Consider the following 27,123-nt stretch of genomic DNA (forward strand, 5'->3'; position numbering starts at 1 on the left):
GCCCTCTTGGGAAAGAAATGCCCCATTTCAGAAAGGAAAAAAAAAAAATCAGAAATAATGTTGCCCTTCGAGAATCAAAGGCAGTTTCTCACTAGGAGAATACCTACCAGTTAAGGGAAAATTCTCAGAAGCAAATACATTGTTAAAGACCTTGCCAGTACATTCGTGATTCCATAGTGGCTGACACGCCAGGAGAAGGGGTCCCCTAGCTCTATCATAACAAGAACGTCGCACACGTACATGGGATTTCGCATATGCCGGGCACATGTGCCTCGTGCGTGCAGTTTCTCCAGCCTGCCATGCTTCTCGTTCTCCCCAAGCAGACTTCACGGAGCCCCGACACCCGGGCCAAGTCCTCCCTCCTCCTCAGCAGCCCTGCAGCCCCTGCTCCTCCTCCCAGGAGCCTGCTGACGCTGGGGAGCCCTCGGCAGGCCCCAGTCTGATTTCTCTCCCAGTCCCTGGCACTGCCCATCATGGGGACACGGGGCAGGGTCGCACGCATGCGTGTGTGCAGCCCATGAATGCAGGTGGCCTCACCTCCGTGAGGGCAGCCGACGCCGCATTCGGTGACAGTCCAGCACCCACTCTTTCCGCACAATGCGGCCTCCGAGACCTAGGACCTGACTGTACTTGGGGGTGTTGGCAAAGGCACAGCTGGTGAGGGAGCAGAAGGAAGGGTGTGGTCAGTCAGGTGTGGTCTGAGCGGGGAAAGGGAAAGAGAGATGGGGAGGGGGAAGAAAGGGAGATGAGTCAGAGAGAAAGAGATGGATATGAGAGAAACAGAAAAGACATTAGGAGACCAAGGGAAAGATGTAGGAATCAGAAAAAGAGGCAAAGGATACAGAGAACTGAAGAGACAGAGACAGATGAGTAGACAGGGAGAGAGAGGAAGCAAGATAGAGGAGGCAAAGGGAGACAGAGAAGCAGCGGGGAGCAAGGTAGGGAGGAGGGTACAGGCCTACATGAGGTGGGTGCTGTCTGGAGTCCAGTCTGGCCGATATTTGGCCCCCAGCTCCAGGGCCTTGTCTCGGAGCTCTGAGCGGAAGGGGTTCTGGAAGCCACTCAGCACCACCACCACACCTTGAAGGATCTTCCCCAGCTCCTGCGGGCCAGCTCGGGGTCCCCTGGGTTCAGTGCCTTCTCGGGTCTTTCCTGGCACTGTGCCTCGTGCTGGGGCAGAGACTGGGGTGGTGGCTGGGATGCGGGTGGGAGCTGGCACTGGGAAGCCAAAGGTGGATTCACTCAGTACTACGGGGACTAAACCCAGCTCCTCCTTCCTCAGACCCAGGAGTCCAGGCCCCCAGCCCCTTCTCCCTCATACCCAGGAAGGAGTCCAGCCCCCCAGCCCCTCCTCCCTCAGACCCAGGAGTCCAGGCCCCCAGCCCCTTCTCCCTCATACCCAGGAAGGAGTCCAGCCCCCCAGCCCCTCCTCCCTCAGACCCAGGAAGGAGTCCAGCCCCCCAGTCCCTCCTCCCTCAGACCCAGGAAGGAGTCCAGGCCTCCAGCCCCTCCTCCCTCAGACCCAGGGTCCAGGCCCCCAGCCCCTCCTCTCCCAGGACAGAAAAGCACAGGCCCCTACGAGAACAAGGAAGTCAGCACTCACATTTGGGTCTCTTGATGGCAGGTGGTGAGGACTGGGCTGATGGTTTGCTGGGCGTCTTCCTTTCTTCTTGGTTCAAATCCAACTTTCTCTTCCCTTTGGGGGACTCTTGAGGCTGAGGGATTGGGACGAGTTGAGGCCTCTAGCCTCTCTCTGCCCTCTCCACCCCACCAGGGCCTGACAATCTCACCTTGGAGCTGCCGCCTACTGCCCTGGAGACCGGAGAGGCTGAAGAGGCGGCACTAGAGGCCTGCAGGGTAGCAGCTGCATAGCTGGGTCCTGCCGGATCACTGGCTGCGGCTACCAAGGGAGAAAGTAGAGCCGGGGTGAGAGGGCTGGGCCCTGAGACCCTTCTGCTCCTACCCAGGGGACAGAGTGTTGGTCCCAAAGCCCAGTAATGATCCAGGAGTTCAGGCCCCCAGCCGCCTCCTCCCTCCAACCCAGGAGTCCCTAGGCTCCTCCTCCCTCACACCCACTTTCAGGTTCCAACCCTGGACTCACTGAGGACTCAAGCTTCCATGCTCACCTGGGGGGGTCTTATTAATCCGGCTGAAGAAGAGGGCCCCAGGTCTCAGGGAGCTGGCACCCTCATCCTCCTCCTTCACGCGGAACTGGCCAAGCTTCGTCACCTTCTAAGGTCTCACAAGGTCAGCACAGTGAGTGGCTGTTGGCAGGTGGGGGCGAAGTGGGAGGGAGAAGGCTCGGGGGTGGGGGTTGGCGGGCAGTGCTTACCTGGGGTGAAGCCTCTGCCTCCTCTTTGTCTGGGGGGCTGTGAAACCGTATAAAACTCAGGCCATAGGGGGAGTCCTGGGAACGGAGGGTGGGTTCAGGAAGTCTGGCCAAGGACAGAGGCCTGGCCCCAAGCCCCTTTCACTTGGGGAGACCACCTTCTGGCTCTTTCCCTCTTATGGACACACATGTCTAGGGAGGTGCCCAGAGGACAATGATGACGATAATAACATCAACCTGCTAGCGAGCCCTAACTCTGGGCTGGGCTCAACTGAAGCCCTCTCTTCATGTGCATCAGTTCCGTTAGCTTTACGGCAAGTGGCAGAGGCTGCTGCGGGTCCAAGCAAATCCTCTCCCGCATGCCCGAATTCCTGACCACAGAATGGGAGGGAGCACTGTGTGCCACTTCTGGAACACAGAAATGCTCCAGGCTCTTTCCCACTCTGCCAGCTGGACACAGAGCCATAAGCTCAAGGAGCGTGGGTCCCTGGATGACCAGCCAAACACCCCCCAAGACAGGTCCCCGGGTAAGAAGTCTACTTCCACTGGGTGGTGTCATGACACACTTGAGTCTCACTGTCACTACAGTTTAGCATCCCTACCTCACAGCAACCCTATGAGGATCGGGAAACTGAGGCCGGAAAGGTTAAGTCACTTGCCCAAGGTCACACAGCTAAGTGGTGGACCTAGCGTCTGACTCCAGATCCCACGATGGTAACTGCTGGACTACTCCTTTGCCAAGTCAGCTGCCCCTTTCTCCCATTCCCCTCTGAGATCCTGTAGTTTGCCCTTCCCAGACATCCTCTAGGGAATCACCTACGGGAAGGATGACAAACCCACTTCAGAGACCTCTGGCAACCAGCCTCCTCCTAATCCCCTGGGGAGACCAGCTGCCCCATCTTCCCAGCCCTCTGGGACTGAATGCTGGCCCCTCACCTCTCTCCTTGCCCAGGACTGAGGACCCAGCTCCCACCCCAGGTACCTTGCTGTAGGGCTGGCTGCAAACAATTTTGACGCGGTCCCAGCGCTTCTCTGCTGCTGCCCGGACCAACTTGTCAGGCCCAAAAATGCGAACACGATTGGGGTTTGAGCCACTGCGGCTCTCGGAAGGGGACATAAAAGATGAAGTGACCAGCAGGACCTGGGAGAAGGAACATCAAAGGAGAACCAGGGCTGGCTGACTTAAATGACACCTCCCACAGGCTGGGAAGAAAGCAGGGGCCTGAGTAGGACATAGGGAGTGGCCAGATCCAGCCTGCACCTCCAGATGCCTCAACTCCTCTCTCTTCCCTTGCTTCTGGGCTTCCGGTGAGTTCCTCCCTGACACAGGCCCCAAAGGCATCCCTTCACTTCCAGGTCTAAAGAACCTCCCCCAAATTCTTTCACAGGGTCTTCTCTGTCTAGCCCCAGAGCCCGCCATACGGCCTTAAAGAACCCTCCCAGCGGAGAATAATCACAATGACTGGCATAATGTTCAAAAACCTTTTGGAAATATGCGGCTGAGTTCATGGAAAGCGGAGGAAGTATCGCGGAGGCCAGACATGAGAGCGGAATCCAGAGGGAATCCAGAGGGCTGGGAGAGCTGCACCAGTCATAAGTGATTCTCTTGGGGCTCAGGGCTGGGACACTGGGGGGGGGGGGGCATGGCCGCCTCTCCAACTGCTCATTCTCGGGCCCTGCCAGTAGGGGGCGCTACAGAGAGGCTGAGAGGCAAGAGCAGGGAGGACCACCGTGCTCCCCACTTCTTGCAGCTCCTGTGAGCACACCTGCACCCGAGGGCAGCAGGGGAATGCGGCTGCAGCGTTTTAACACCTGCAGAGCTGGCGTCATCCGGCCCCTCTCAGGGATTCCGGCGCCTGCTTCCCTCGGGGTCTGAGTTTCAGCTCTGTGGAACCCCACTTCCAAGCTTCTAAACATCAACATTTCAGTAATTCCGACCATGTCCTTTTGTTCCCCCAACCCTGGGGGTGGCGGCTGCTCCCCTCATTACTTCTTTACCACACCTTAGTCTTCTTGCCTCCTGGGTTCAATACGTAGTTGCTAATTCTTTATGTTAAACTCTGTTACAATAACTGGTGTGGTTTCAGTCTCTGGGAGAGACCCTGACTGATAGGGCGGGTGGCACGGAGCTTGGTGTTTGCCTAAGGGGCTGAGAACGTAATTTTAATGGGGGGCAGGGGCGGGGTGGAGGGGACAGAAGACAAAGCCTGGGCTCCAGGCAAGTAAAAAGAGTAGCTCCTCAGAGACCATCACCAACTCACATGGAGCTGAGCCTCCTCACAGGGCAAAACCCTCCGTGAGTAAATTAGGGGAAACCGTGCCTTGTGGAGTCAGTAGGAGGCCTTCGCTCTGGAGCACAACAGAGAAAAAATGAAAACTGCTCTCTGGAGGAATCCTAAACACAAGTGTGTACCCTCAAGGATTTGGAGCAAAAAATTCGTATGAGTTGTTTGCATAGAAAAACCCAAGCTGAAGACGTTAAGTGGTCCTGATGTCACAAAGGCGAAGAAAAATTATTAAATTTCCTTACTACCTGCAGCCCACTGACAAGTCCTTGAGACAGGCAGAGGGACCTTCCTGTAGGAGCTGCCTCGATGTTAATACTTTGCTAAGGGCAAAAGGCAATCTTAGCCTGACCCCCAGGATCCAATAAGTCTACTTTACATAAAAAATCCCTTGGAAACTTCCTTTGTCTCTACCCACCCCAAGATACATGTTGGCAGTCATCCTCCAAGCATATGACCGACCTACATCCAAAGAGTCTCATGACTGCGTTTTTCTAAACAGTAATAAATGCCCTTTCCCTAACCATAGCTAGCCCCCTCAGGGTCCTGGAAACCTTGTTTCCAAAATACCTGGGAAGCCTACGCTATCCCTAACCCCTTCCCAACTTGAAAGTATATAATGGGCCACTCCTCAGGACCTGAGTGCAGCTCTTTCTGCCCACGGGTCCTGTTCCCCATGCTTTAATAAAACCACCATTTTGCACCAAAGACGTCTCAAGAATCCTTTCTTGGCTGTCGGCTTTAAACCCTAACGTCTTTCCTACAGCAGACCCAGGTACACAAGATCACCTGACACTGGCAGATCCTCTTTGGAGGAATGTACTTCAAACCAAGTCCTCAGAGATCTCCCACAGACACATTCCCAAAGAACAGAAGTTAACATACACACACACACACACACACACACACACACAAAACCATGAGGCATATGGAAACAAGCAACAGAAACCACAAATGGCAGACTCACACTCACAAAGGCTGCAGGCATTGAAATTCCCAAACACACAATATAAAAGTAAGTATATTTAATAGTTTAAAGAAATAAATGGAGATCCTGACAGTATGATAAGGAGATAAATGAGAATCAAATGGACCTGGCAGTTTTGAAAAAGAGTAGAAGGGCTGTGTGCCCAACACGAAGGGATTAACCATGATTGGTTCAAGCAGTCCAATTCCCTCTGCCAGTGGCTGGTCCAGGTCGGGCACATGACCCAGTTGGCCAATGTGATGGTAAGAGGAAGGCTGCTGGGGGCTTCTGGGAAAGATCTTCCTTCCTCATTACCAAGAAATAGGATGGAAGAGAGCCACTGAACTCCTGCCATTCCACTTCCTCCAAGCCCTGTTTTGGGCGCTACTCAGTGATGGATGGAGCAGCAGCAATGATCTTGTAACTGTGCGGACAAGTCCAAAGAATCAAGAGGTGCCAACCAAGCACCCCAACTGTCAGATCAACTCTGGGTCTGCCTAATGCTAGACTTCCCTCCCAAGGAAACAATAAACATTCCTAGGCAGTGAGCCAATTTGAGTTGGTTATAGTCTGTTTTACTTAGTGTCTTCTCATAGACATGCTGAGAACTTTGGTGAAATCAGAAAACAAAGCCTTTTGCTGAGAAAAACATTGAATCTAACTATCGGCCTCTTTGTACTCAGCTCTGATTAAGAAGAGGAAACAACAAAGACAAAGACAATTCTACAGAAGGAAAGCTGTTTCCCTGGCCTTGTTTATAAAAGGCCTGATTTTGAGCTGACAGGGGAGCTAAATTGATCATCCAACGATGACAATGAAGGGGCAACACGAACTGTGGGAACTGTGGCTGGCAGCTGCTACCCATACCGCCAGGTAGATGTCCTTGCTCCTCCCACTCGTTGTAAAGAGAAAACAACTCTAGTTATCAGACTTCTATTATCTGACGCTGTATTTAAGGTTCTAGGGCTAAACCTTTATTCTCTAGACCATGTTAACCTCGAAAGCGTATGTATCTCCCTTGTAGAATTTGGAGGGGGAAGAAAAGAACAGGTTGATTTTGTAGGAAATGGTATTAGTTATTACACGAGGTGCCTTACGATTGATTTGTACAGGCAACAGCAATGTGGACCAGCCCTGCTCTGCCCTTCAATTTCTTTTTCTTTCTGGACTCTCATAGCCCTATCTGCTCTCTGGGTGGAAGCCAAATATCACAAGTCCTAGAGGCTTTTTTTTTTTTTTAAGGTTTTATGTATTTATTTGAGAGAAAGAGAGAGAGAGAGCATGAGCAGGAGAGGGAGAAGCAGACTCCCTGCCTGTGCAGGGCTCAATGCCAGGACCCTGGGATCATGACCTGAGCCGAAGGCAGATGCTTAACTGACTGAGCCACTGAGGTGCCCCCCCCCCCAGAGTCTTTAATTCAGTCTTGGTTAGAAGTTATAATAAAAATGCAGGACTCTAGCAGAAGTTTAATTAAAATTCTTGGAAGAGTAGGAGACTTCTGGACATCGGCGTTTTCAAAATTTGAAAAGATAAAGCCCAACTACCCATTCCACCTTGCTAGACAGATAAAAGGGCAAATAATAAACATTCACCTATAAAGATATGATAAAACTTTAACTAAAAATGTACTTACTCAGTTTTCATCGTTATAAATAGAATTTTGATCCAAATCTGTTTGCCAAAACCAAAGAACTTTTTTTAATAGTCCCCAAAACTGCTGACTTTGTTAAAACAGTTAACAAGTAGGGTTTCGGGGACTGGGTGACTCTAAAGACTGGGTGACTCAAGTGCTTGGGGAGCCTCTGTAAACAGACCTAAGTCTAAGCCAGAGTCAGAAAATGAAATGCAAACACAACGAATCAGAAACAGCCAACTAAATTTCTCAAGTCTGAGAAAATGAAATTCAAGAACCACTATTCTAACAGCCAAATAACTAGACTTTCCCAAATGAGGCAACTGTTTAAACTCTAGCCAATCAAATCATGTCTTTGGTTTGCTTCGGCGTCTCCTCTATAAAAACCTCTGCCCTAGCCTGCCCACAGAGCACTCCTAATCATTTTCAGTTCGGGCTCCTGATTTGAATTGTTTGCCCAAATAAACCCTTCAAGATTTCATGTACTTCAGTTTACCTTTTCACAACTTATATAACCTTGAGAATGAGAATGTTTGCCAAAGGAAAACCTATTTGTGAAAATGCACTTCACAGATCAGAAAAAGCACTTGATAAAATTCCACACACGTTCATGAAAAAAGCTCTCAATGAAGTAGTCTAGAGAAGAACGTCCTCAACCTGACAACACACATCTATAAACAAGTCTCCAGCTGACATTGGATTTCATGGTGAAGACTCACTACTTTGCCAGTAAGATCAGGAACAAGACAAGGATGTCTGCCCTCACCACCTCTATTCGACACTGTATTAGAGATACTAATCAGTGTGATAAAATGAGGAAAAGAAAAAAAGAAGCATAAAGATTAGAAAGAAAGAAAACTGTCTTTATTCACATACAGTGTGATTGTCTATGTAAAAAAAAAAAAAATCCCAAGGGAATCCCATGCAATTCTCCTACAAAAATTAATAACTAAATTTAGCAAGATCACGAGATACAAGGTCGATATATAAATATCAATTTTATTTTTATTATGCTATCAACAACTGGGTAATGAAATTTTTTAAAAAAATATCATTCAGGAGCGCCTGGGTGGGGCAGCTGGTTCAGCCGTCTGACGCTTGGTTTTCAGCTTAGGTCGTGATCTCAGGGTCAGGAGATTGAGCCCCGCGTCTAGCTCCCTGCCCAGTGTGGAGTCTACTTGAGATTCTCTCTCCCTCTTCCTCACCACCCCAAATAAATAAATAAATATTTTAAAAAATATGTCACTCAAATAGCACCAACAACTTAGGCAAGAATCAGTAACGGATACTAAAACTAGTGCATACAGGTTTGTGGAGTAACGAGATTTATAGAGCCTCAAAGTATTTCCCCGCCATACTTACTCATTACAAAGGACAAAACAGTAATTTTACAGTGAACGAGCCCGGCCCTCACCACCTTCACAAAACGACCCCAGTTAGCACCATCAGTAATACAGCAAGCCAGGAGCATGTGCTCCGTGATCTGACGCACCGAGAGGAACACAGCGCCACTTCTGTGGTGTTCCGGCCAAACGTACGTAGAGCCTAAATGAAATCACCGGGAAACATCAGACATTTTGTACAACGAGTGATATTTTACAAAGTCACTGACCTCTACTCTTCCAAAACGTCAATGGCATAGAATACCGAGAAAGTCACAAGAACTGTTCCCAGGGAAAGGAAACCAAGCAGACATGACAAATCAATGCAATGCATGATTCTGAATTTTCTTTTGCTATTAAGAACATTATTGGGATAATGCAGAAAAGCTGAATAAGGTCTGACATCAGATGACATAGGACCACATCAAGGTCAGTTTCCTATTTTTGATTGACTGTCCTGAGGTTAAGTAGGAGAATGTCTCTCTTTTTAGGAAACAGCCGCTGTAGCGAACAGGGATAAGGCAAAATCACATATGCAACTTACTTTTAGTTCAGTAAAAAATACATCCCCATGTGTTAACATTTGGGGAATCTGAGTGAAGATCATAAGGGAATCCTTTGTACTACTTTTGCAACTGTTCTGTAAGTCTGGAATAAATGAAGTTATTGACAAGCTTGTTGTATAATTCACATGGAAATAAAAGAGTCAAGAGACTCTTGAAGACCAAAGCTGGAAGTCCAACACAATCTGATTTCAATGTTTACTATTAAGACAGTGTGGTATTGGCACAAAAATAAACATACATATCAATGAAACAGAATAGAGAGTACAGAAATAAACCTACACGTATATGATCAATTAATTTGCAATAAAAGAGCCAAAACAATTCAGTGGAAAAAGGAAAATCTTTTTTTTTTAGATTTTATTTTTAAGTAATCTCTACCCAACATGGGGTTGAACCTACAACCCTGAGATCAAGAGCTGCATGCTCCACCGACTGAACCAGCCAGAACCCCAGGAAAATCTTTTTTTAGAGTATTTTCAACAAACATTAAAAAAAATAAATAAATAAAAAAACAGGAAAAAAAGGACCTTGTCCTCTACTTCACACAATATACAAAAATTCATTTGAGATGGATCAGAGATCTAAATGTAAAATCTAAAATTATAAACCTTCTAAAAGAAAACACAGAAGATGGCAGTAGGCAGAATCACGGCACCCCAAAGAGCTCCATGTGCTACTCCATGACACCTGTGAATATAGCAAAAGGGACTTGGCAGATGTGATTAAGTATCTTGAGAAGGGGAGATAAGCCTGGATAATCCAGGTGGGCCCAGTATCATCACAAGGGTCTTTATAAGAGCGAGGCTAGAGAGTCAGAGAAGTGAGGATGGAAGCAAATGTTAGAATATTGTCATCGCTGCCTCTGAAGATGGAAGGGACCACAGGCCAAGAAATGCAGTGGCCTCTAGAAGTTGTGGTAGGTAAGGATATGGATCCTCCCCTAGGGCCTCCAGAAGAAACCGAGCCCTGCCAACGCTAAGATTTTAGCCCCCTTGACTGATTCTGGACTTCTGACCTCTAGAACTGTAAGACAATAAGTTTGTGTTACAGTTTTAGGCCACTGAGTTTGTGGTCATTTGTTAGCAGAAATAAGAAATTAATACAGGGAGTGTCATTATGACTTCAAGACAGGAAAATATTCCTTATAGAACACAAAAGGCACTCAGCAGTAAGAAAGAAAAGAAAAGAAAGAAGAGAAAAGAAAAGAAAAGAAAAGAAAAAAGAAAAGAGAAGAAAAGAAAAGAAGAAAGGAAGAGAAAGAGAGAGGGAGGGAGGGACTTAAAAAAAAAAAAAAAACCCTTGATTGATCAGACTTCATCAGCTCCATCAAAAGGCACTGTTAAGATAATGGAAAGGTTAAGTACACGGACCATGATGAGCACTGAGGGAGGTAAGAAGTGTTGAATCATTACATTGCACACCTGTAATTAGTATAACACTGTATGGTAATTATGCTTTAATTTAAAAAAATTTTTTTAAGGTAATGAAAAGGCAAGTCACAGACTGGGGGGAAAATCTGAAACACACGTATCTGAAAAAGAAAGAAACAAACAAACAAACCCATGATTAACATCTAGGACCAAAAAACAAACAACCCAATAAAAAACGAGCAAAAGACCTGAATAGACACTTCATAAAATAAGATAAATGAATGGCTAGTAAGTACGTGAAAGGTTACCCGATGTCACTACTTGTCAGGAAAATGTAACTTAAAGCCATAATAAAATACCACCACGTGCCATCCGAATGGCTGAAATTTAACTAATGACTGGCAACACCACGGCCAGGTGAGGACACGGAGCAACTAGAACGCTCAGCTTCTGCTGAAGGGAACGTACAGTGGTACAATCACTTTGGAAAACTCAATGTCTGATAAGGTTAAGACATACATCTACCCTAAAACAACGCAACTGCACTCTTAGGTATTTACCCCAAAGAGATCTCCGTGCAGAGGCTCGTACAAAAATGTTCACAGCAGCTGTCTTCATAATTGTCAAAGAGTGGCAAGAGCCCAGGTGCCCATCCACAAGAGAATGAAGAAACAAACTGCAGTCTCTGCCTGAGATGAGTGCTGCTCAGCTGACAAGCAATATGGAAGAATCTCAAAAACAAACAGGACATTGAGTGAAAAGAGCCAGCCACAAAAAAAGCACATACTGTCAAATTCCATTTATATGAAGTTCGATGACAGGCAAAGCTAGTCTGTAGTGACGGAAGAGACCAGAGGCTGCCTGAGCTGGTGAGGGTGGGGGGGTGGGGAGTGACTGCAAAGGGGTGCGAAGGACCTCCCCGGGATGCTGGCAATGCTCCGTGTCTTGACTTGGGGGCCGGTTACACAGGTGTGCACAACTGTCAGAACTCCTCGACCTGTATGCTAAGATCTGTGCATTTTATTGTAAACAAAATATACTTCAATTAAAAACAATTTCTCACTGCAAGGAAAAAAAAACTCATCTTGTAGAAAACTGGTTTACCGTTTACTTAAAATTGTAAACTTGGCTTTTCCAAGCAGGTTTATTTCTACCCCAAAACGTTTGTAGGTTAGCTAGCTGGCTAATTATGATCTCACCAACCCGGCTCTAATGAATTCGACCAGTAGGAAAAGGATTGTGTCAACTTTTAAAATATTCGTAATAGAGTGGGGCGCCTGGATGGCACAGTCAGTTAAGTTTCGGTTTGGGTCATAGTTTCAGGGTCCTGGGATGGAGCCCCACAGCAGGCTCTGTGCTTAGCAGGGAGTCTGCTAGTGATTCTCTCCCTCTCCCTCTACCCCTCCCCACCCCAAGCTCACATTCTCTCTCTCTCTCCCTCTCTCAAATAAATAAATCTTCAAAAATAAAATAAAATAGGGGCGTCTGGGTGGCTCAGTCAGTTAAGCATCTGCCTTCAGCTCAGGTCATGATCCCAGGGTCCTAAGATCGAGCCTGTGTCAGGCTCCCTGCTCAGTGGGAAGTCAGCTTCTCCCTCTCCCTCTGCCCTTCCCCCTACCCCGCTATCTCTCTCTCTCTCAAATAAATAAAACCTTTTAAAAAAACAAATATCTGTAATAGAGCAAAAGGCATTCCTTCTTGTAAACGTTTGTGGCATATAAAGTGACTAACAGAGGCATCCCAAACAATGCGGAATCTCAATTTGCCAGGACATCTGTGAGAACCTCTGGGACCAGAGAAAAGCAGTTTTGCTCTCAAGCAGTGGCTGCCTCTTAGACCAAACGAGTGCGTCTGGTTACTCGTGCCCCCCACCCCGATGCAAACGTGGGTCTCTGCCCTGGCGTGCGGTTTATCCCCTGTGCCTCCTCCTCCAGAGGGCAGAGATCAGTGTCACTCAACTCCACCCCAGCCTGGCACCCAGGAGACCCCGGGGGGAAGGGGTGATGGGGGCACCTGGGGCAGGGATCAGCATGGGGCCCATCTTAACGCCCTGCTTACCTCGTAGTCTTGCTCCCCAGCCCCTCCGACCGAGTTGCCCACCAGCACCTCCACAAAGGCCGAGCCGTCATTGCCGATGTCCACGCTGTGTATCTGTTCCTCCTTCTCCAACTATGGGAGGGGAAAAGCCCACTGTCAGTGCCTGCTCTACCCCTGGGCTCACTGTGCCACCTCGGGAGAGGGATGACCCCCATCTGGGCTGCCGCATCTCCTCGCAGTGTCAGCTCTGTGACAGTAGGCGCCAGAGCGAGGGGTGTCACCGTGTCCCCCGCATGTAGCACAAGGCATGGCCCAGAGGTCGGAGCTCAGAAAATCTTCACTGGGTGAATGCATAAGCCCCCACCCTTGTCTTCCGAATGCCTCCAGACGCTGCCAGATCAGGGTGGAACCTGCCACCACGGAGCTCTCCTTGGTAGTACCTGCCAGGGTTCTAACTTCAAATCATCATGCAACACAAATGGCACATCTGTCCCCTCTCCCCCCCCCTCCCCCCGTCACACAGGACTCCAAAGAAGCTCCCTCAGGGTAGGGGGCCTGGTGTGGTTTTGCTCACCACGGATTCCTGGGTTTGAATCCCAGCCTAGCAAAATGGCCTTGTGAGCTGATCTCTTGGAGCCTTGGTAACCTCATCTGTAAAATGGGGATAATCACCAAATCCAGGAGTATGCACATGAATACTATGGCCACACTGACAGCCTTTAGTAGGCACTCTGCCTCAGTCAGTCAGGAGGCACTGTTAGTCAACGCTCCATAATTACTTTTTTTTTTTAAAACATTTTATTTATTTATTCGACAGAGATAGAGACAGCCAGCGAGAGAGGGAACACAAGCAGGGGGAGTGGGAGAGGAAGAAGCAGGCTCCCAGAAGAGGAGCCTGATGTGGGGCTCGATCCCATAATGCCGGGATCACGCCCTGAGCCGAAGGCTGTGCCACCCAGGCTTTTCCACCCAGGCGCCCCCATAATTACTTTTTGAAGAAACAAAAGAGCTATCGATGTGGAGGGAGGCTCCCTGCGAAGCTTCTGCCATTCTGGTCTTGACAGTTAAAGGCACAGAAAGCCATGTGGGGGTGGAAGCAGTAGGAACGGCTAATGCAAGTCTGCTCTCCAGTTCGGGGCTCTTCTCTTTGGCTCCCAGAATGACAAGTTATTACAGCACTCAAAGGTCCACCGGCCCCAGGAGCACCCAGCGCCCCCGATAGCCCTATCACCAGCCGTCAAGAGGTTGCCCAGACTTCGCCTACACGCTGCCACAAACAGGGACAGCCCTACATGGGAGGAAGGAGCCTGGACTTGGGGTGAGGTGAGCCTGGGTTCAAATCCAACCCTGCCATTTGCAAGCTGTGCAAGCCTGGGTGCCGTGCAACCTCTGAGCAATGGTTTCCTTTTGTGTGGAATGGCCAGGCTGTGCTAATAACCCTCCGCCTGGAAGGAGCTCAGATGACTCACAAAAATAATAGCCACCAGAGCACTTGCAGCAAACGTCAAAGCGCTCACGTTGCCCTAGACACCTAATATGTGCATCTCCTCTCCTCACAACGGCTCTGCCAGGCGGGGGTTATTATTACCTCCACTTAACACATGAACAAGCGAACGGAGGCAGGAAGTGGTTATGTAACTTCCCCAAGGTCGCACAGCTGGTGAGCGGCAGAGCTGGGCCTGGAGCCCAGGCAGGCTGGCTCGAGTCCACACGTGCTCCTCCTCCACATCACAGGCACGCTGGAGAAAGAGGCGGTGCTGAGGAAGGGGCTCCCCCTTGCCTCCACAGCTCCAAACCCTGGGACGGTGTGTGGTGCTGCCCGGGTACACAAGTCCTAGTCTGACTTCTCAGCTTCCTGCCACACTTGATGTCTCTCCTCCAGTCATGCCAGCCTTTTGCCCCAAGAACAGAATGGCTCCTTGCCACCACAGGGCCTTTGCACCTGCCATTCCCCCTGCCTAAACCACTCTTATTTTTCTTCAGTTATCACTACTTAATATTATGTAACTACCCTTTTTATTTGCATTTGTCTAGCATCTGTTTCCCCCACCAGACTTTTAAGCTCCAAGAGGGCAGAGATAATATCTAAGTCATTTCCCCACTGTATCCTGAATGCTGAGCACAGTGTCTAGTCCTTCCCAGCTCTGCATACTTAGTCTGTGTGACCCTGGAGCAGAGTCTCATTGCACCCCTGCGCCTCAGTTTCCTAACCTGTAAAATGGACACTGACAACTTCTAACTCAGAGAGTCGTTGTGAAGATTCAAATGAGGGATACGTATGAAGCCCCTTGAATAGTGCCTGCCACAGAGTAAACGCTCCATAAATGTCAGCTGATACTATGTCCATAGAAGGCCTTCAGTACGTTCCTGACGGACAGATGGACAGATGGATGGGAAGCGCCTAGTAGCCATTTGCTGAAGGAACAAATGCCCCCTGAGCTGTAACTCGGGCTCTGCCCTTCCTGACCAAGTGGCTTTGGTGAGGCACTGGCCTCAGTGTCCCCTTCTGTCATAAAGGAATCATCGTGGCCAACACTTTCAGATTCTCACCGTGTGCCAGGGGCCTGGGGTATTCGTATCCTGCTGCTGCTGTAACAGGTGACCGCAAATTCCCTGGCTAACGACAAACCTCTTACAGATCTGGGGGTCGGAAGCCTGACATTTAGTCTCACCGGGCTTCAATCGAGGTGTCAGCAGGGCTGCATTCCTTCTGGAGGTTCTAGTGGAGAATCTGTTTCCTTGCCTTATTTCCAGCTTCTAGAAGCCACATGCATTCCTCAGCTGGTGGCCCGTTCCTCCACCTCCAAAGCCAGCGACAGCATCACTCTGGCCTCTGTTTCCCTCTTCACGTCTCCTTCTCTGGTTCTTCTGCCTCCCCCTCTTTCCCTTATAAGGACCCCTGTGAGGACGCTATCCCCAGATAACCCAAACTAATCTCACTACCTCAAGATCCTTTACTTCATCACATCCATAGGGTCCCCTCTGCCGTGTAAAGTGACATATTCCCAGGTTCTAGGGATCAGGACATGGACATCTTTTAGAGGCTATGACTCTGTCTACCATGATTGGCCAAGCTCTTTGTGGGTCGGGCATCACTGAATCCTCACCTCACAACTACCTTAGAAGGAAGGGTCTGCTACTCTCCCAGTGTTACAGATGGGCAAACAGGCTCAGGCAGGTTCAAGAAATAGCTCACATGTCACACGCGGCTAGTGACGGAGAGAAATTTGACCCACCTGCCTGCCTACAGCTCCACACTCCTTCTCAACACCCCTATTTCAACCCTCGAGGTAAAAGGTCAACATCTTTACCTCTCCCACATGACAAAGCACAAGGCTCAATCTGTATTTTGAGTGAATGACCTTTTTTGCATATATTAACTACTTCTAGTTTAAACATGTACTCCCTTGTATTTCTTCTTTGTGATAATGTATTTCCGACCACAGTGTTCACACATGGAGACAACCCAAATGTCCATTAATTTATGAGTGGACATATATACATCATACGGTGTATCCAGTGATGGACAGAAAAGGCTGACACACGTGACAACACATAGGAACCTCGAGTGTGTGCTCGGTGAGAGAAACCAGACACCAAGGTCATAGCGTATGATCTTGTTTACGTGAAAGGTCCAGAATAGACATATCTACAGAGACGAAAAGTGGATCAGTGGTTGCGGGGGCAGCTTAGGGAGCAAGGGAATACGGAGTGACTGTTGAATGGTGATGGGGTCTCTTTGGGCTATGAAAATGTTCCGATTAGTGGCAGCGACCGCAGAACACTGTCAAGATGCCAAAACCCACTGAATTGTATGTTTTAAATGGTTGAGATGGTGAATTTCATGTTATGTGAATTTTATCTCAAAAAAAAAAAAAAAGGTGGGGCGACTGGCCTCAGTTGGTTAAGCATCTGACTCTTGATCTCAGCTCAGGTCTTGATCTTAGGGTTGTGACTTCAAGCCCCACATTGGGCTCCATGCCTAATTAGAAAAAAAAGTAAGCGTTCAGCATCCGCAGTTAGGAGCGGGTTCAGGCATAAGATGCCAGTCATCGGGGCCAGGCTCACGTGCACCTTTCCCAGGAAGACATAACTCACAACAGGAAAACAAATGGGGCTGGGAAGGCTCGCAAAATTCCTGAGAGACATTGTGTTAAAAAACTGTTCCACGTCCAGGAAAGGCAGGGTTATGCACCATTTAAAGGAATAAGGTAGAACTTTACCCAGTGCCAGTGGATCTCCAAGATCTATTGTTATTTGAAAGAAAGCAAGGCGGGGGGGAGAACGGTGTACTTGGTGGAAGAGGGGGGAGAAACGTGTTTATGGGTGTTCAGCGACCCAGGAGTTCAGTGACCCATGTGAGAAACTGCCAACAGTGGCTGCCTATGGAGGGAGCAGGAGGGGGTGGAAGCCAGTGGGGAGAGGGGGGTGTAAACCCTTTTGTGCCTTTTAAATTTGCACCATATACATACAATACTCATTCAAAAAGTTAACAGAACTGGGGCATCTGGGTGGCTCAGTCGGTTAAGTGTCTGCCTTTGGCTCAGGTCATGATCCCAGGGTCCTGGGATCGAGCCCCGAGTCAGGCTCCCCGCTCAGCGAAGAGTCTGTTTCCCCCTCTCCTTCTGCCCCTCCCCCTGCTCCTTCTCTCTCTCTCTAATAAATAAAAAAATCTTTTTTTTAAAGTGTATAAAACTGCAATGGTATTCTCCAGCTATGGAGTATATACAGAAATGAGAACAAGCCATCCACAGCTACACCCACCAATGTGGATGAAAATAACAAACAACACGCTGAGTGACAGCAGCCACAGACGTCTATACTGCATGCTTCCATCGATATAAAATTCAAAACGAGGCAAAACGAATTGATGCTACTAAAAATCAGAATGGTGGCTACCCTGCGGGGGGCAGTGACAGGAAGGAGCGCAGGGGGCCTGGGGGCCTGGGCCCGTTCTGTGACGCGGATGTGGGTGGGGAGTACATAGACTGTGAGGATTCACTGAACCGTGCGCTTCGATGTACACCTGTTACATACTCAATAAGTGAAAAACAATTTAAAACGCCACGAGGGCAAACTGAGTGGTTAGAAAGCCAGTGAAAGACAACCACAAAACGTGCGGCACCTTGCTGTTAAGCATTTCTTCTAAAGAGCGCACGTCAGCGGGGCACCAGAGCTACCTGGACCTCCTCCCAGCCATGCCCTCTGGCCCAGAAGCGGTTACCCAAGAGGCTGGAACTCCCCTCCTGGGAGCAGCTGATGGGTTATCCGTGGAGCCTCCGTCAGCTACCGCAAACAAAAAAAGGTGTGTGTGGCCGTCACGAGCAGAGGGTTGAACCCTGTGTGGCAATCCAGATGTTGCGTAACATAGTTGGGAGGAAAACAATACAGGGCAGAACACGCCACAGATTAGTCCGCATGCATCAGTGTCCGGAAATGTCTGCCCTTCCACTCGCTTGACAAGAACCAGAATTAGCATTAGGTGAATTTGGAGTTACCCTGCATATTGGCAATGGCCAAATGCAATCAGATTGCCCGAAGTGTCTCTCACAGGGGATAAACTAACAGCTGCCTTGATGCCGCTTGCCCCCTGTGCTTTATTCTTAACACAGAAAGCAGGATTCTGTGAGAAGCTAAGGCTGCTTCTGGTCCTCCTTCGCTCAGAGCCCTTCTGTGGCTCCCGACTCATCCAGAATAAAAGCTCAAGTGCTTACAGTGACTTTCAGGCCTTCAGCGTGTTGGGGGCCCTCCACCCCTGTCCCATTAGCTCATCTCCCGCCTCCCCCTCCCCTGGCTAAGTCCACTGCACCCACACTGGCCTCCTTACTGTTCCTCCAGCACGCCAGGAGCCAGGCCGCCTCAGAGTCTGCGTTTCCTCCCCAGATCTTTACAGAGGTCACTGTGCTTAATGTCACCTGCTCAGGGAGGCCTCCCAGGATCCCTATTAAAAGATAAACCTCTTGGGATGCCTGGATGGCTCAGTTGAAGCGTCTGCCTTTGACTCAGGTTGTGATCCCAGGGTCCTGGGATTGAGCCCCAAGTTGGGCTCCCTGCTCAGCGGAGAGTCTGCTTGTCCTTCTCCCCCTGCCTCTCTCCCCACTTGTGCACACTCGCTCTCTCTCAAATAAATAAATAAAATCTTTTAGGGGCGCCTGTGTGGCACAGCAGTTAAGCGTCTGCCTTCGGCTCAGGGCGTGATCCTGGCGTTGTGGGATCGAGCCCCACATCAGGCTCCTCCACTATGAGCCTGCTTCTTCCTCTCCCACTCCCCCTGCTTGTGTTCCCTCTCTCGCTGGCTGTCTCTATCTCTGTCGAATAAATAAAAATAAAATCTTAAAATAAATAAATAAAATCTTTTAAAAAAATAAAGAAAAACCTCTTGCCAGTGCCTCCTCCCCTAGCTGCAGCATTCCCCTTTCCTCTTAAGGGTTTAATTTTCCTCCACAGCACTCATCATCCCTCGACATGCTTTACATATTACTTTGTCAGTCCTTCCCTCCTAACATGAAAGCTCCACAGGACTGACATATTTTGGTCTCGTGCTCTCTGCTGCTGTATAGCCCCAGGACCTAAAACAGTGCTTGACCTATAGAAGGTGCTTCATAAATAATTACTCAGTGAACGAATGAACATAAGAATCCATTCACTCCTGAGTCTACAGGTCCTGCCCCCGTGCTGACAACTTCCACACCTCTGACTCCATCCAGGTTCGGTTCCGATTGTTAACTGCCGCCTGGACTTCAGATGTCCCAAAGTCACGGCCCACCTGGACATCCCAACTGAAGGTATCACCTTCTCAAGCTGTCCCTTCTCTGGGTTTCCCATTTCAGTGACAGCTGCAATATCTCCCTCAGTCGCCCAGGCCAGAGAACCCTGTGCTTTGCTCTGGCCCCTCAGGTTCCCACATCTCCGTGTCGTGTCTCTCCTGCCTCCAGTCTCTCTGCTCCCACTGCAACTGGGGTACAGAATGGATGTGATTCTCCCGGGGTCACCTGATCCTAAGAGAGCCCAACAGAATCATCACCCAGTAATAAAAACATGAATCCCTCCCTTTATATAAACACCTGCCTGTTGACAGCACTTTTGCAGACATTATGTCACCACATTTTCACAATGACGCTGGGCTTAGATTTCATTATTCCCAATGGACAGGTGAGAAAACAGGTTCAGAGAAATGAAAAAATGTGCCTGAGGTCACAGAACGAGTAAGAGGGAGAGATGGGGACTTGAACCCAGGTCCCAAGACTAAATCGTGAACAACCTGTACCTCCCTCAGTTTACATATTTATTTATTTGTTTGTACCTCCCTCCGTTTAAAACACTGGCTCTTAGACAAGCGGCATAACCTCCCTGGTACTCAGTTTCCTCATCTCTCAAATGGAGATAATACTAGACTCTAGGTCATGGGGTTTTTACAGATTCAATGAGTTGATCAATGTGAGGTGTTCAAAACCATAACTGGCAGCTGCAACGTTGAATCAATGTCAGCTCTCATTATTATTACTCTGTTAGGGACTGAGGAGATATTTAAACTTCTAAAATCAGAAAGTCTTATAGGTCTGCATATTTTTCCTGGGGAGAGAATCCTCAGCTTCTCTCTAATTCTAAAAAGGCTCCGTGAGCCCAAACTATTTCGGAACCACTGGGTGAGAGACTGAGAAAACGTTTGACACAATCATGTAAGCCTTGCTCCGCACATCCCTCCCCAAACACCCTTCCGCTCAGAAGGAGTAGGGCCAAGCTCAAGAAAGCCAGTGTGTGAACACAAAGCAGTGTGACAAAGTGTTCAGAGCACCAATGTGGGTTTGCGTCTTAGCATGCCTTGACTGATGGTGGTAACGGCCCCTGCGTCACACCACGTTTGTGAAAAGCAAGATCATCCAGGCCAGTACCCAGCACAGAGCAGATGCTTCAAACACGCTTAGCTCTCTCCTCCCACCAGTTTCTTATCCGTGACAGGAACATTTGGAATTCTGTAACCATCTGGGGTCAAACCACGCTTTCCTGCGTGCCTCTCCCCAACTTCACAGCCCTGGGGTGAGGAGTGGGTGAGAGCACGCAGAAGAACCTGGCAAGCATTCCAGAATGGCACTTAGCCTGGCCACGTCACACCTCCCCCCCTCCTGCTTCAGTTTCCCCATCTTTAAAATGGGGTTGATTGGTTTCCGTGATCTTCCAAGACACCTTCCAGCCCTGAGCCCACTGACTTCAGAAGGCAGGAGAGTGAAAATGATTCACTCTGGTCCAGCTGAGGAAACTGAGGCCCAGAAAGTAAAAGCAACCTACCCGGGCCACACATTGATTCCTATGGTCATCCTGGCCTAGTCCTTGGACCACCTTTGTCCTCTGCTAAGGGGCACAGCAATCACACTGCCCATTTTCCAGGTAAGGAAGCTGAAGTCCAGAAGGGAAAGTGTCTTAACCCACTGCCAGTTGGCTCAAGAGCAGTGTCTGGACCCTGAGTCTCCAGACTCCTATTAGGAAGGAGACAGGGGGAGGGCAGGATCACCTGGAGCACCACAGAGATGGTCTTCTCGCCTGCCTTGGCTGCTCGCCATTTTCGGTAAGTGTCCGCCTTGAGAAGGTTTTCTGCACAGTGGGTCTGGAGATAAGCGTGGAAAAGGGAAAATAAGGGTACAGGGAAGAGAGCTCGGTCCCCGGCTCTCACATTATTCGTTGGAGTCCTCCCGTGCCCTCTGCGCTCCCCCAGATTTAAAATTCCCCGTTAATCCCACCACACCCTGCCTCGAGTCCCCTATAACATTTTCCCTGGATGCTCCCCAGGTCCTCCTTTCCTGACCGGAAGTTCCCCTATTCCACATCTCTCCCAGAATTCCCTCATAGCCTCCTAGAATTACCCCCTGACCCGCCACAGACTTCCGTGAAGTTCCCTTTCACGCTCCCAAAGTTCCTGTAGTGCCCCCGCATGGATTCCCTGACGTCTTCCAACCTCCCCCCACGCCAGCTCCTCACCGAGTCCTGGCTACTGCAGGACACCACATGGCGGAGCCGGATCTCCGGCATGTCAACGTCCCGGGCTTCGCCTGGCGCGAAGGATGAAAGAAGGTCCGAGTTGGGGGGGGGGGGGTCGTTGAGGGGGGGGATGGTGCGCCCTGCGCGGGCTGAAGTGCGCAAGCGCACAGGCCTCGGGCCTTTCAAACCGCGGCGCGCCGGCTCTCGCGTCGACGCCGCGCAAGCCCAGTCGCGCCACTCCGGAGCTAGGCGCTTAGTTCCCTAGCAACGGGCTTTCCTCTAAGCCCCGCCTCCCGGTGACGTTGACACCCTTCTTTCTCGGCGCCTGGCAACAGGAGCAGCCTCCGGGATTGGCCCCTAGAAAAAATTCGCCATTCTCATTGGACGACGCAGTCACCGCCCAAACTGAAGCCTTAGAAAATAGGAGGACGCGGACCTGAGCGGTTTTTCCCAGGGAACCCGGAGCGTACCGCTACGGGATCCTCTCCACGGGTTCCTGCGGTTACCCCACCTTCCCCGCTACCCCCCCACCATGCACACACGAGCAGAATCTCCGATCTCTCTAGGGTTATGCCTGAAGCCAAAGAGAGAGTGGATCAGGGACCTAAATAAGTTCTAAAGCATGCATCCAAATCAGATACACACACACAACCTAAAATGCTTCCACTGATGCCTCAGTTTCCCAATATGTGACCTATGGGCATCTGTCTCCTACCACGCCCGCCCCTGCCTGTTGACAGGCATACCTCTGTTCGGTCCCCGTGAGACCCAGAGGTGCAGCCCCAGGCGGGGTCGGAGCTGGGGACAGCCCAAACACAGAACAGGGAATATGAGCCAAGTGCATGAAGAAGGAAGAGAGACAGGGCGCCTAGTCCCCCGCAGAACGAGCCTGGACATGCTGCGCGCTCCCAAGTAGGGCCCCACCCACGCTGGGCGCCTCCTTGGAAAGAGAGAGAAGAGAGAGGGGATCTTAGTTCCAGCAGCCACCCTACACCTACAGGGAATCAAGTGACCCGACTCTGACCTTGGGCTTCAGGCCAGAATAAAGGGGGAGAGGAGGCCGGTGGGAATGTGAGAAAACAGGAAACTGACCTTCTGGGTCTTGATGGATGAGGGGGCTAGAAATCGAGAGTCCTAGGGTCCCTGTGGAGCAGATGGCTGAGCATGAGATGCCCATGTCCCTTTTGGATTCTGGCTCCATATCCCCAACCCAGAGCCACAAAGGCCTGCCCTGAGATCTTACCTCAGCTATTTCTCACCCCAGGGTAAAGGTGGATCCAGACCCGCCCCTCCTCAGCTTCCTATAAGGGCTGGGGACCTGGGACTACAGGTTCACTCACCATGAGGACTCCCATGAAACCGGGGCCCTTCCTGCTGGCCTTCACGCTGCTCTGCACCCTCCTGGGTCTGGGTGAGTGAGAAGGGGTCTGGACCATGAAGACCATGAGAGAGCACTCAGCAAGGTCCTTGAGGGGGAAAGAGGTGGTGTCCCAGGAATTCAGATTCATGGTGAAGGCAGAGGCAGCCTGGGGCCCCAAGGGAAGAAAAGCTCGAAAGCTCATGTGACTGGATCCCTGAGAAAGGAGGGAGCTTGGTGGGCTCGGAATCCTCTGTCACCCCAGGCAAGGTCTTAAAATGAGACATCGGAAATTGGATAAGAGCATGACTAGAAGGGGGGGAGCTGGGGGGGTGCGGCATGGGGGAGAAGAGATTTCCTTTCTCTCTGGATTCTACAGAGTTCAGACCCCAGCCCCCCTTCCTTTAGATGCGGGAATTCAGACAAGCTCCACCTTCCCCAGGACCCAGGTGTCTGGGCCCCCAGTTGCCTCCTCTCTCAGGACCAAGGAGTCCATGAACTCAGCCCTCCTGGGCTGAACTCTCCCTTCTTGATCTGGGATGAAGACCCCAACCTCAGGTTCCCCTGCCTCAGTTCCTACCATCCCCAAGACCTACACCTGGTCTTGAGTCCAAGAAACAGCTGGACCTGAAGCTTCACAAAAGCCCATGGAAACCTTCGCCAGGACCCCTCCCTGTCCCCGAGCTTTCTCAGAGGACCCTAGCGTCCCCAAGTCCCCAGCCTTGTAATTAGGTAAACAGGCTCCCTGGTGGAGTCGCTTCCCGCCCCTGGAAGCAGCTTTGCTGGCTTCACCACCGCGTCCCAGTCAGAGCACTGGACAGTTTCCTGGACAGCGGTCAGAGCTCCACCCATGAACACTAAGGGAGACATCTGTCCCTCCTTCCTCAGGACTCCAAATCCGGCCCCCTTTGCCCCATCTCCCTCTGGACTCTGAAGTCTCACTGGTGGTCCGCTGACTACACCCCTCATGACGACAGCCTGGCTCTCTACACTGCAGGGTGCCCGCTGAGCTGTGAAGTGTGCAGGGGCTCCGGGCCCACTTGCAGCGGGAAAATGAAGGCTTGTGAGGCCGGCAAGGACGCATGCGTGGTCATCGTCGGGGAGTCGAGCACAAGTACGAGCAGGGCCTGGCGTCACACCTGGGGAGGTGGTTGTGCCTTCAAGGGTAGAAGACAGCTCCACGCCAGGGGAGGGGTCATCACGGTGCTCATGTGGGAGGTCAGGGAAGAGGGAAAGACTATCTTGGGGTGGTAGGCGGAAGGAAGTGAATTCAATGGGACAATAGAAACCATTGTTCTCAGGGATTTCTGAAAATGAAACTCTCCAAAATATTAGACCGGGGGGGAGCAGATATAGAGACTGTCTTAGGCAGGAGGAGGTGAGGAAAGGAAAGGACATGGGGAACAGGACAGGTGAGAGGGATAGAATCTAATAGGAAGGAGGTGGCATGGGGGCGGGGCAGGAATAGAAGAGAAGGAAGAGGCTGGGGTGGGTTGGGAAGACAGTGATCAGGTTGACCATTTGGGGTGAGAGGGAGGAATCGTCCAAAATAGGAGGAAGAGAAAACCACATCCCCCCCCCCCATGGTGGGGGATGGTGCGGGCTGGAAGGGACCATTCCTGACAGGAGGAGGAGATACGACACCGAGGTCGAGGGAGAGACAAAAAAAGGGACCATGCCAGGCAGGAGAGGAAAGATAACCCTGAGTATGAAGCAAACCGTCGTGAAGAGAAGTAGATGGAGATGGGGAGGCAGGTGGGTGAAATGGGAGAGGTGGGCGTGACTTCAATGGAAAGGACGGCCCCAGACCTGAGAAAGGATGGGGGAGAAGGGGAGCGATAGGGAGACTGCGGGAGGGGCGGACCCAGGGTTTTTCATTCAAAATTGAAAAAGACCGTTCATTAAGCACAGGAGAGATGATGGGGCCGGGGCGGCTGTGAAGGTGGTGGCAGGAGATGAGGGCCGCCTGGATTGTAGGAACCACGCCTACCTGAGGGGGTGTGTAGGAGGGTGGGATAGAGGGTTGCGCGCTGCCCTACCCACCGAGCATGCGTTGGCAGGTGGGCGAAAGGACCCGAAGGGCTTGAAGAGACCACCGCAGGCTTATAGGCGGGAGATTCGAACCCTGGGAGTGAGGGAGAGGAAGGTGGGAAAAAGCACCTTTTGGGGGGTGATGAGAAAAATCCTTAGATTGGGTTGGAAGAGACCACCACTTGGGGGGGAGGGGGATGGCCACGGGGACTGGAAGAGACCACTGCAGCCAAGACGTGGGGGCAGCAAGAGACCACTTTAGAGGATATGGGTGTTGCAGAGTGGGGTTGGGATGGCCTCCCAGGGTTTGTTGGAAGGGATTTGGGAGGTGCAGGGGAGGGCGAAAGTGGAGAAGGCTGGGAGAGACCATTTCACACAAGCATGGGGGTAGCCATAGGCAGGACCTTTGGAAGAGGGCAGTGGGGTGGGGCGGGCAGAAGAGACCGTGTCAGGCAGGCACCTGGGCTCGGCCAAGGGGAGCTTCAAGAGACCATCGAGGCAGACTGGGGGCTACGGTAATGGGGCAGGTGGGGGGGGCGCGACCTTATAAACTACTCCAGACCATACCCCAGGCAGATAAAGAGGCATGGTTTTGGGGCGCTGGAAAAGACCACCCTAGGCAGTCGCGGGGTGTGGGAAGTGCAGGGTTGGGACAGCACCCCTCCCACCCCTCTGAAGCCGAGGCCGGGGTCCGCGCTGGAGTGGGATCAACAGGCGCTGCTGGAGGCCTCCCTTCCTGTCCCGCCTCTTTCAGAGGGCCACCAGTCACTGAACACCTACAAGGCCTGTATGAAGTACAGCGACTGCTACACGGGCTTCGTGTCCACCACGATGGGCCCCAAGGACTACATGGTGTCCAACACGCGCTGCTGCCAGAGCGACGGCTGCAACCATGGCTCCGTGCCCCGTGAGTGTCAGCTCAGCCCCGCATCAGGCCTCGTTTCCAGCCAGCCCGCAGGGTCCGCTGTGTGTACCCCGCTCCTGCCTCTGACCCGCGCTGCAACACGGGGCAACTGGCTTGCCGTGCCCCTCAGTTTCCTTACCTGTAAATGCAGTGTCCATTTGCGGCCCATATTCCCCCCAGGGTTGTTGTGAGGTGAGGGAAGGCTTTCATCAACCCTGTGCACCTTATACTCCGCCCTCCTCCCCAGCTCCCCAGAACAATCGTACTGAGAACGGCCTCCAGTGCCCAGCCTGCATTGCACCCTTTCAGGAGACATGCCCTGGGACCCAGGCAGCCCGCTGTGTTGGCCAGGAAACCCACTGCGTCTACTTCGCTGGCAACGTGCAGGCGGGTGAGGGGAACCTGGATCTCTAGAGGGGGGGAGAGGGCCTCCAGGTTCCAGGGGAGATGGTGGCTCTGGGGAACTGGGTGAGGACATGCAGAGTGGGGCAGTGGGGGCGGGGGGAAGACCCCTGGGTGGTGAGGAAGGAGGGGTTAGGGGCCGACTGCATTCTGGAATCCCCTTCCCAGGTCTCATCAACCCCAAATTTGCCACTCGGGGCTGTGCTACCGAGAGTGCCTGCTACGCCAAGGCCGGGGCCCAGGTGCCATCAGCCTCTTATCTCTACTTCCTCCGCCGAGCAGACTGCCTTCCAGCGCCCCAGACCCCTGGCAGAGTGGAGTGAAGAACTGAGGAATATGTTTCTTGAGGTTTCCCTTTGTCCTCAGCCTACACCTCCCCATGTGCCTAGATATTAAACAGGTTAACAAAGCAAGCCTGAGTCCTTGTGATATGATGCATCTCAAGAAGGTAGGGTACAGAAAGCAGGGGTATTAACCCTTGAGAACCCCCTCTTTGCAAGGGAGGGAGAGAAGACTCTATCATTTATTAAAGGATTACTCCCTGCTGGGCTGCTGGGCTGTGTTCTCCATGCTGTACCTCATTTCAGAATCCCAACAACTCTGTGAAGTTGATATTATCATCCCCATTTTACAGAAGAACAAACAGGCACAGATTGTGGTCACTTCCCTTGGGTTCAAACCACTAGGGAGAGGCAGACCCCAGAGTCCCATGATCACCTCTCTTGACTCACCTCTTCCACTTTTTGCCTGCTTTTCATATCAGCAATTGTGGATGGTGATAGTTATAACCTCATTGGGTTGTTGTGTGAAATGGAAGAAAACTCAAAAAGCACTTAGCGTGGTGCCCAGCACCTGTAAGACAATGTTGCTTCTAGAGACAATATGTC

General features: G+C 50.9%; 2 protein-coding genes across 4 annotated transcripts in view; one reads left to right on the plus strand and one right to left on the minus strand.

The window, feature by feature from the left end:
- Positions 1–21,706, minus strand: part of XRCC1 (X-ray repair cross complementing 1) — a 25,928-nt gene extending 4,222 nt beyond the window's left edge. For 2 of the 3 annotated variants that reach the window (XM_040634091.1, XM_040634090.1), the window contains exons 1-10: positions 21,543–21,706; positions 21,079–21,171; positions 12,591–12,701; positions 3,312–3,470; positions 2,333–2,407; positions 2,127–2,232; positions 1,791–1,900; positions 1,604–1,715; positions 963–1,218; positions 538–654 (exon numbers count right to left, since the gene is read on the minus strand). In XM_040634091.1, the coding sequence (XP_040490025.1) occupies positions 538–654; positions 963–1,218; positions 1,604–1,715; positions 1,791–1,900; positions 2,127–2,232; positions 2,333–2,407; positions 3,312–3,470; positions 12,591–12,701; positions 21,079–21,171; positions 21,543–21,593 (1,190 nt within the window). In that variant the 5' untranslated portion in view covers positions 21,594–21,706. The remainder of the gene's footprint in view (positions 1–537; positions 655–962; positions 1,219–1,603; positions 1,716–1,790; positions 1,901–2,126; positions 2,233–2,332; positions 2,408–3,311; positions 3,471–12,590; positions 12,702–21,078; positions 21,172–21,542) is intronic. The other variant, XM_040634092.1, reaches the window with a different exon arrangement.
- Positions 21,707–22,840: 1,134 nt separating this feature from the next.
- LOC103657161 (phospholipase A2 inhibitor and LY6/PLAUR domain containing) lies at positions 22,841–26,640 on the plus strand. The gene is made up of 5 exons (XM_008684583.2): positions 22,841–22,953; positions 23,897–24,013; positions 25,685–25,837; positions 26,082–26,225; positions 26,405–26,640. Exons 1-5 carry the CDS (start codon positions 22,884–22,886, stop codon positions 26,557–26,559), a joined length of 639 nt encoding a protein of 212 aa, XP_008682805.2. The 5' UTR covers positions 22,841–22,883; the 3' UTR covers positions 26,560–26,640.
- The last annotated feature ends 483 nt before the right edge of the window (positions 26,641–27,123 follow it).

The sequence above is a fragment of the Ursus maritimus genome, unplaced genomic scaffold, assembly GCF_017311325.1.
Source record: "Ursus maritimus isolate PB19 unplaced genomic scaffold, ASM1731132v1 scaffold_19, whole genome shotgun sequence".
In the NCBI taxonomy this organism is placed as follows: domain Eukaryota; kingdom Metazoa; phylum Chordata; class Mammalia; order Carnivora; family Ursidae; genus Ursus; species Ursus maritimus.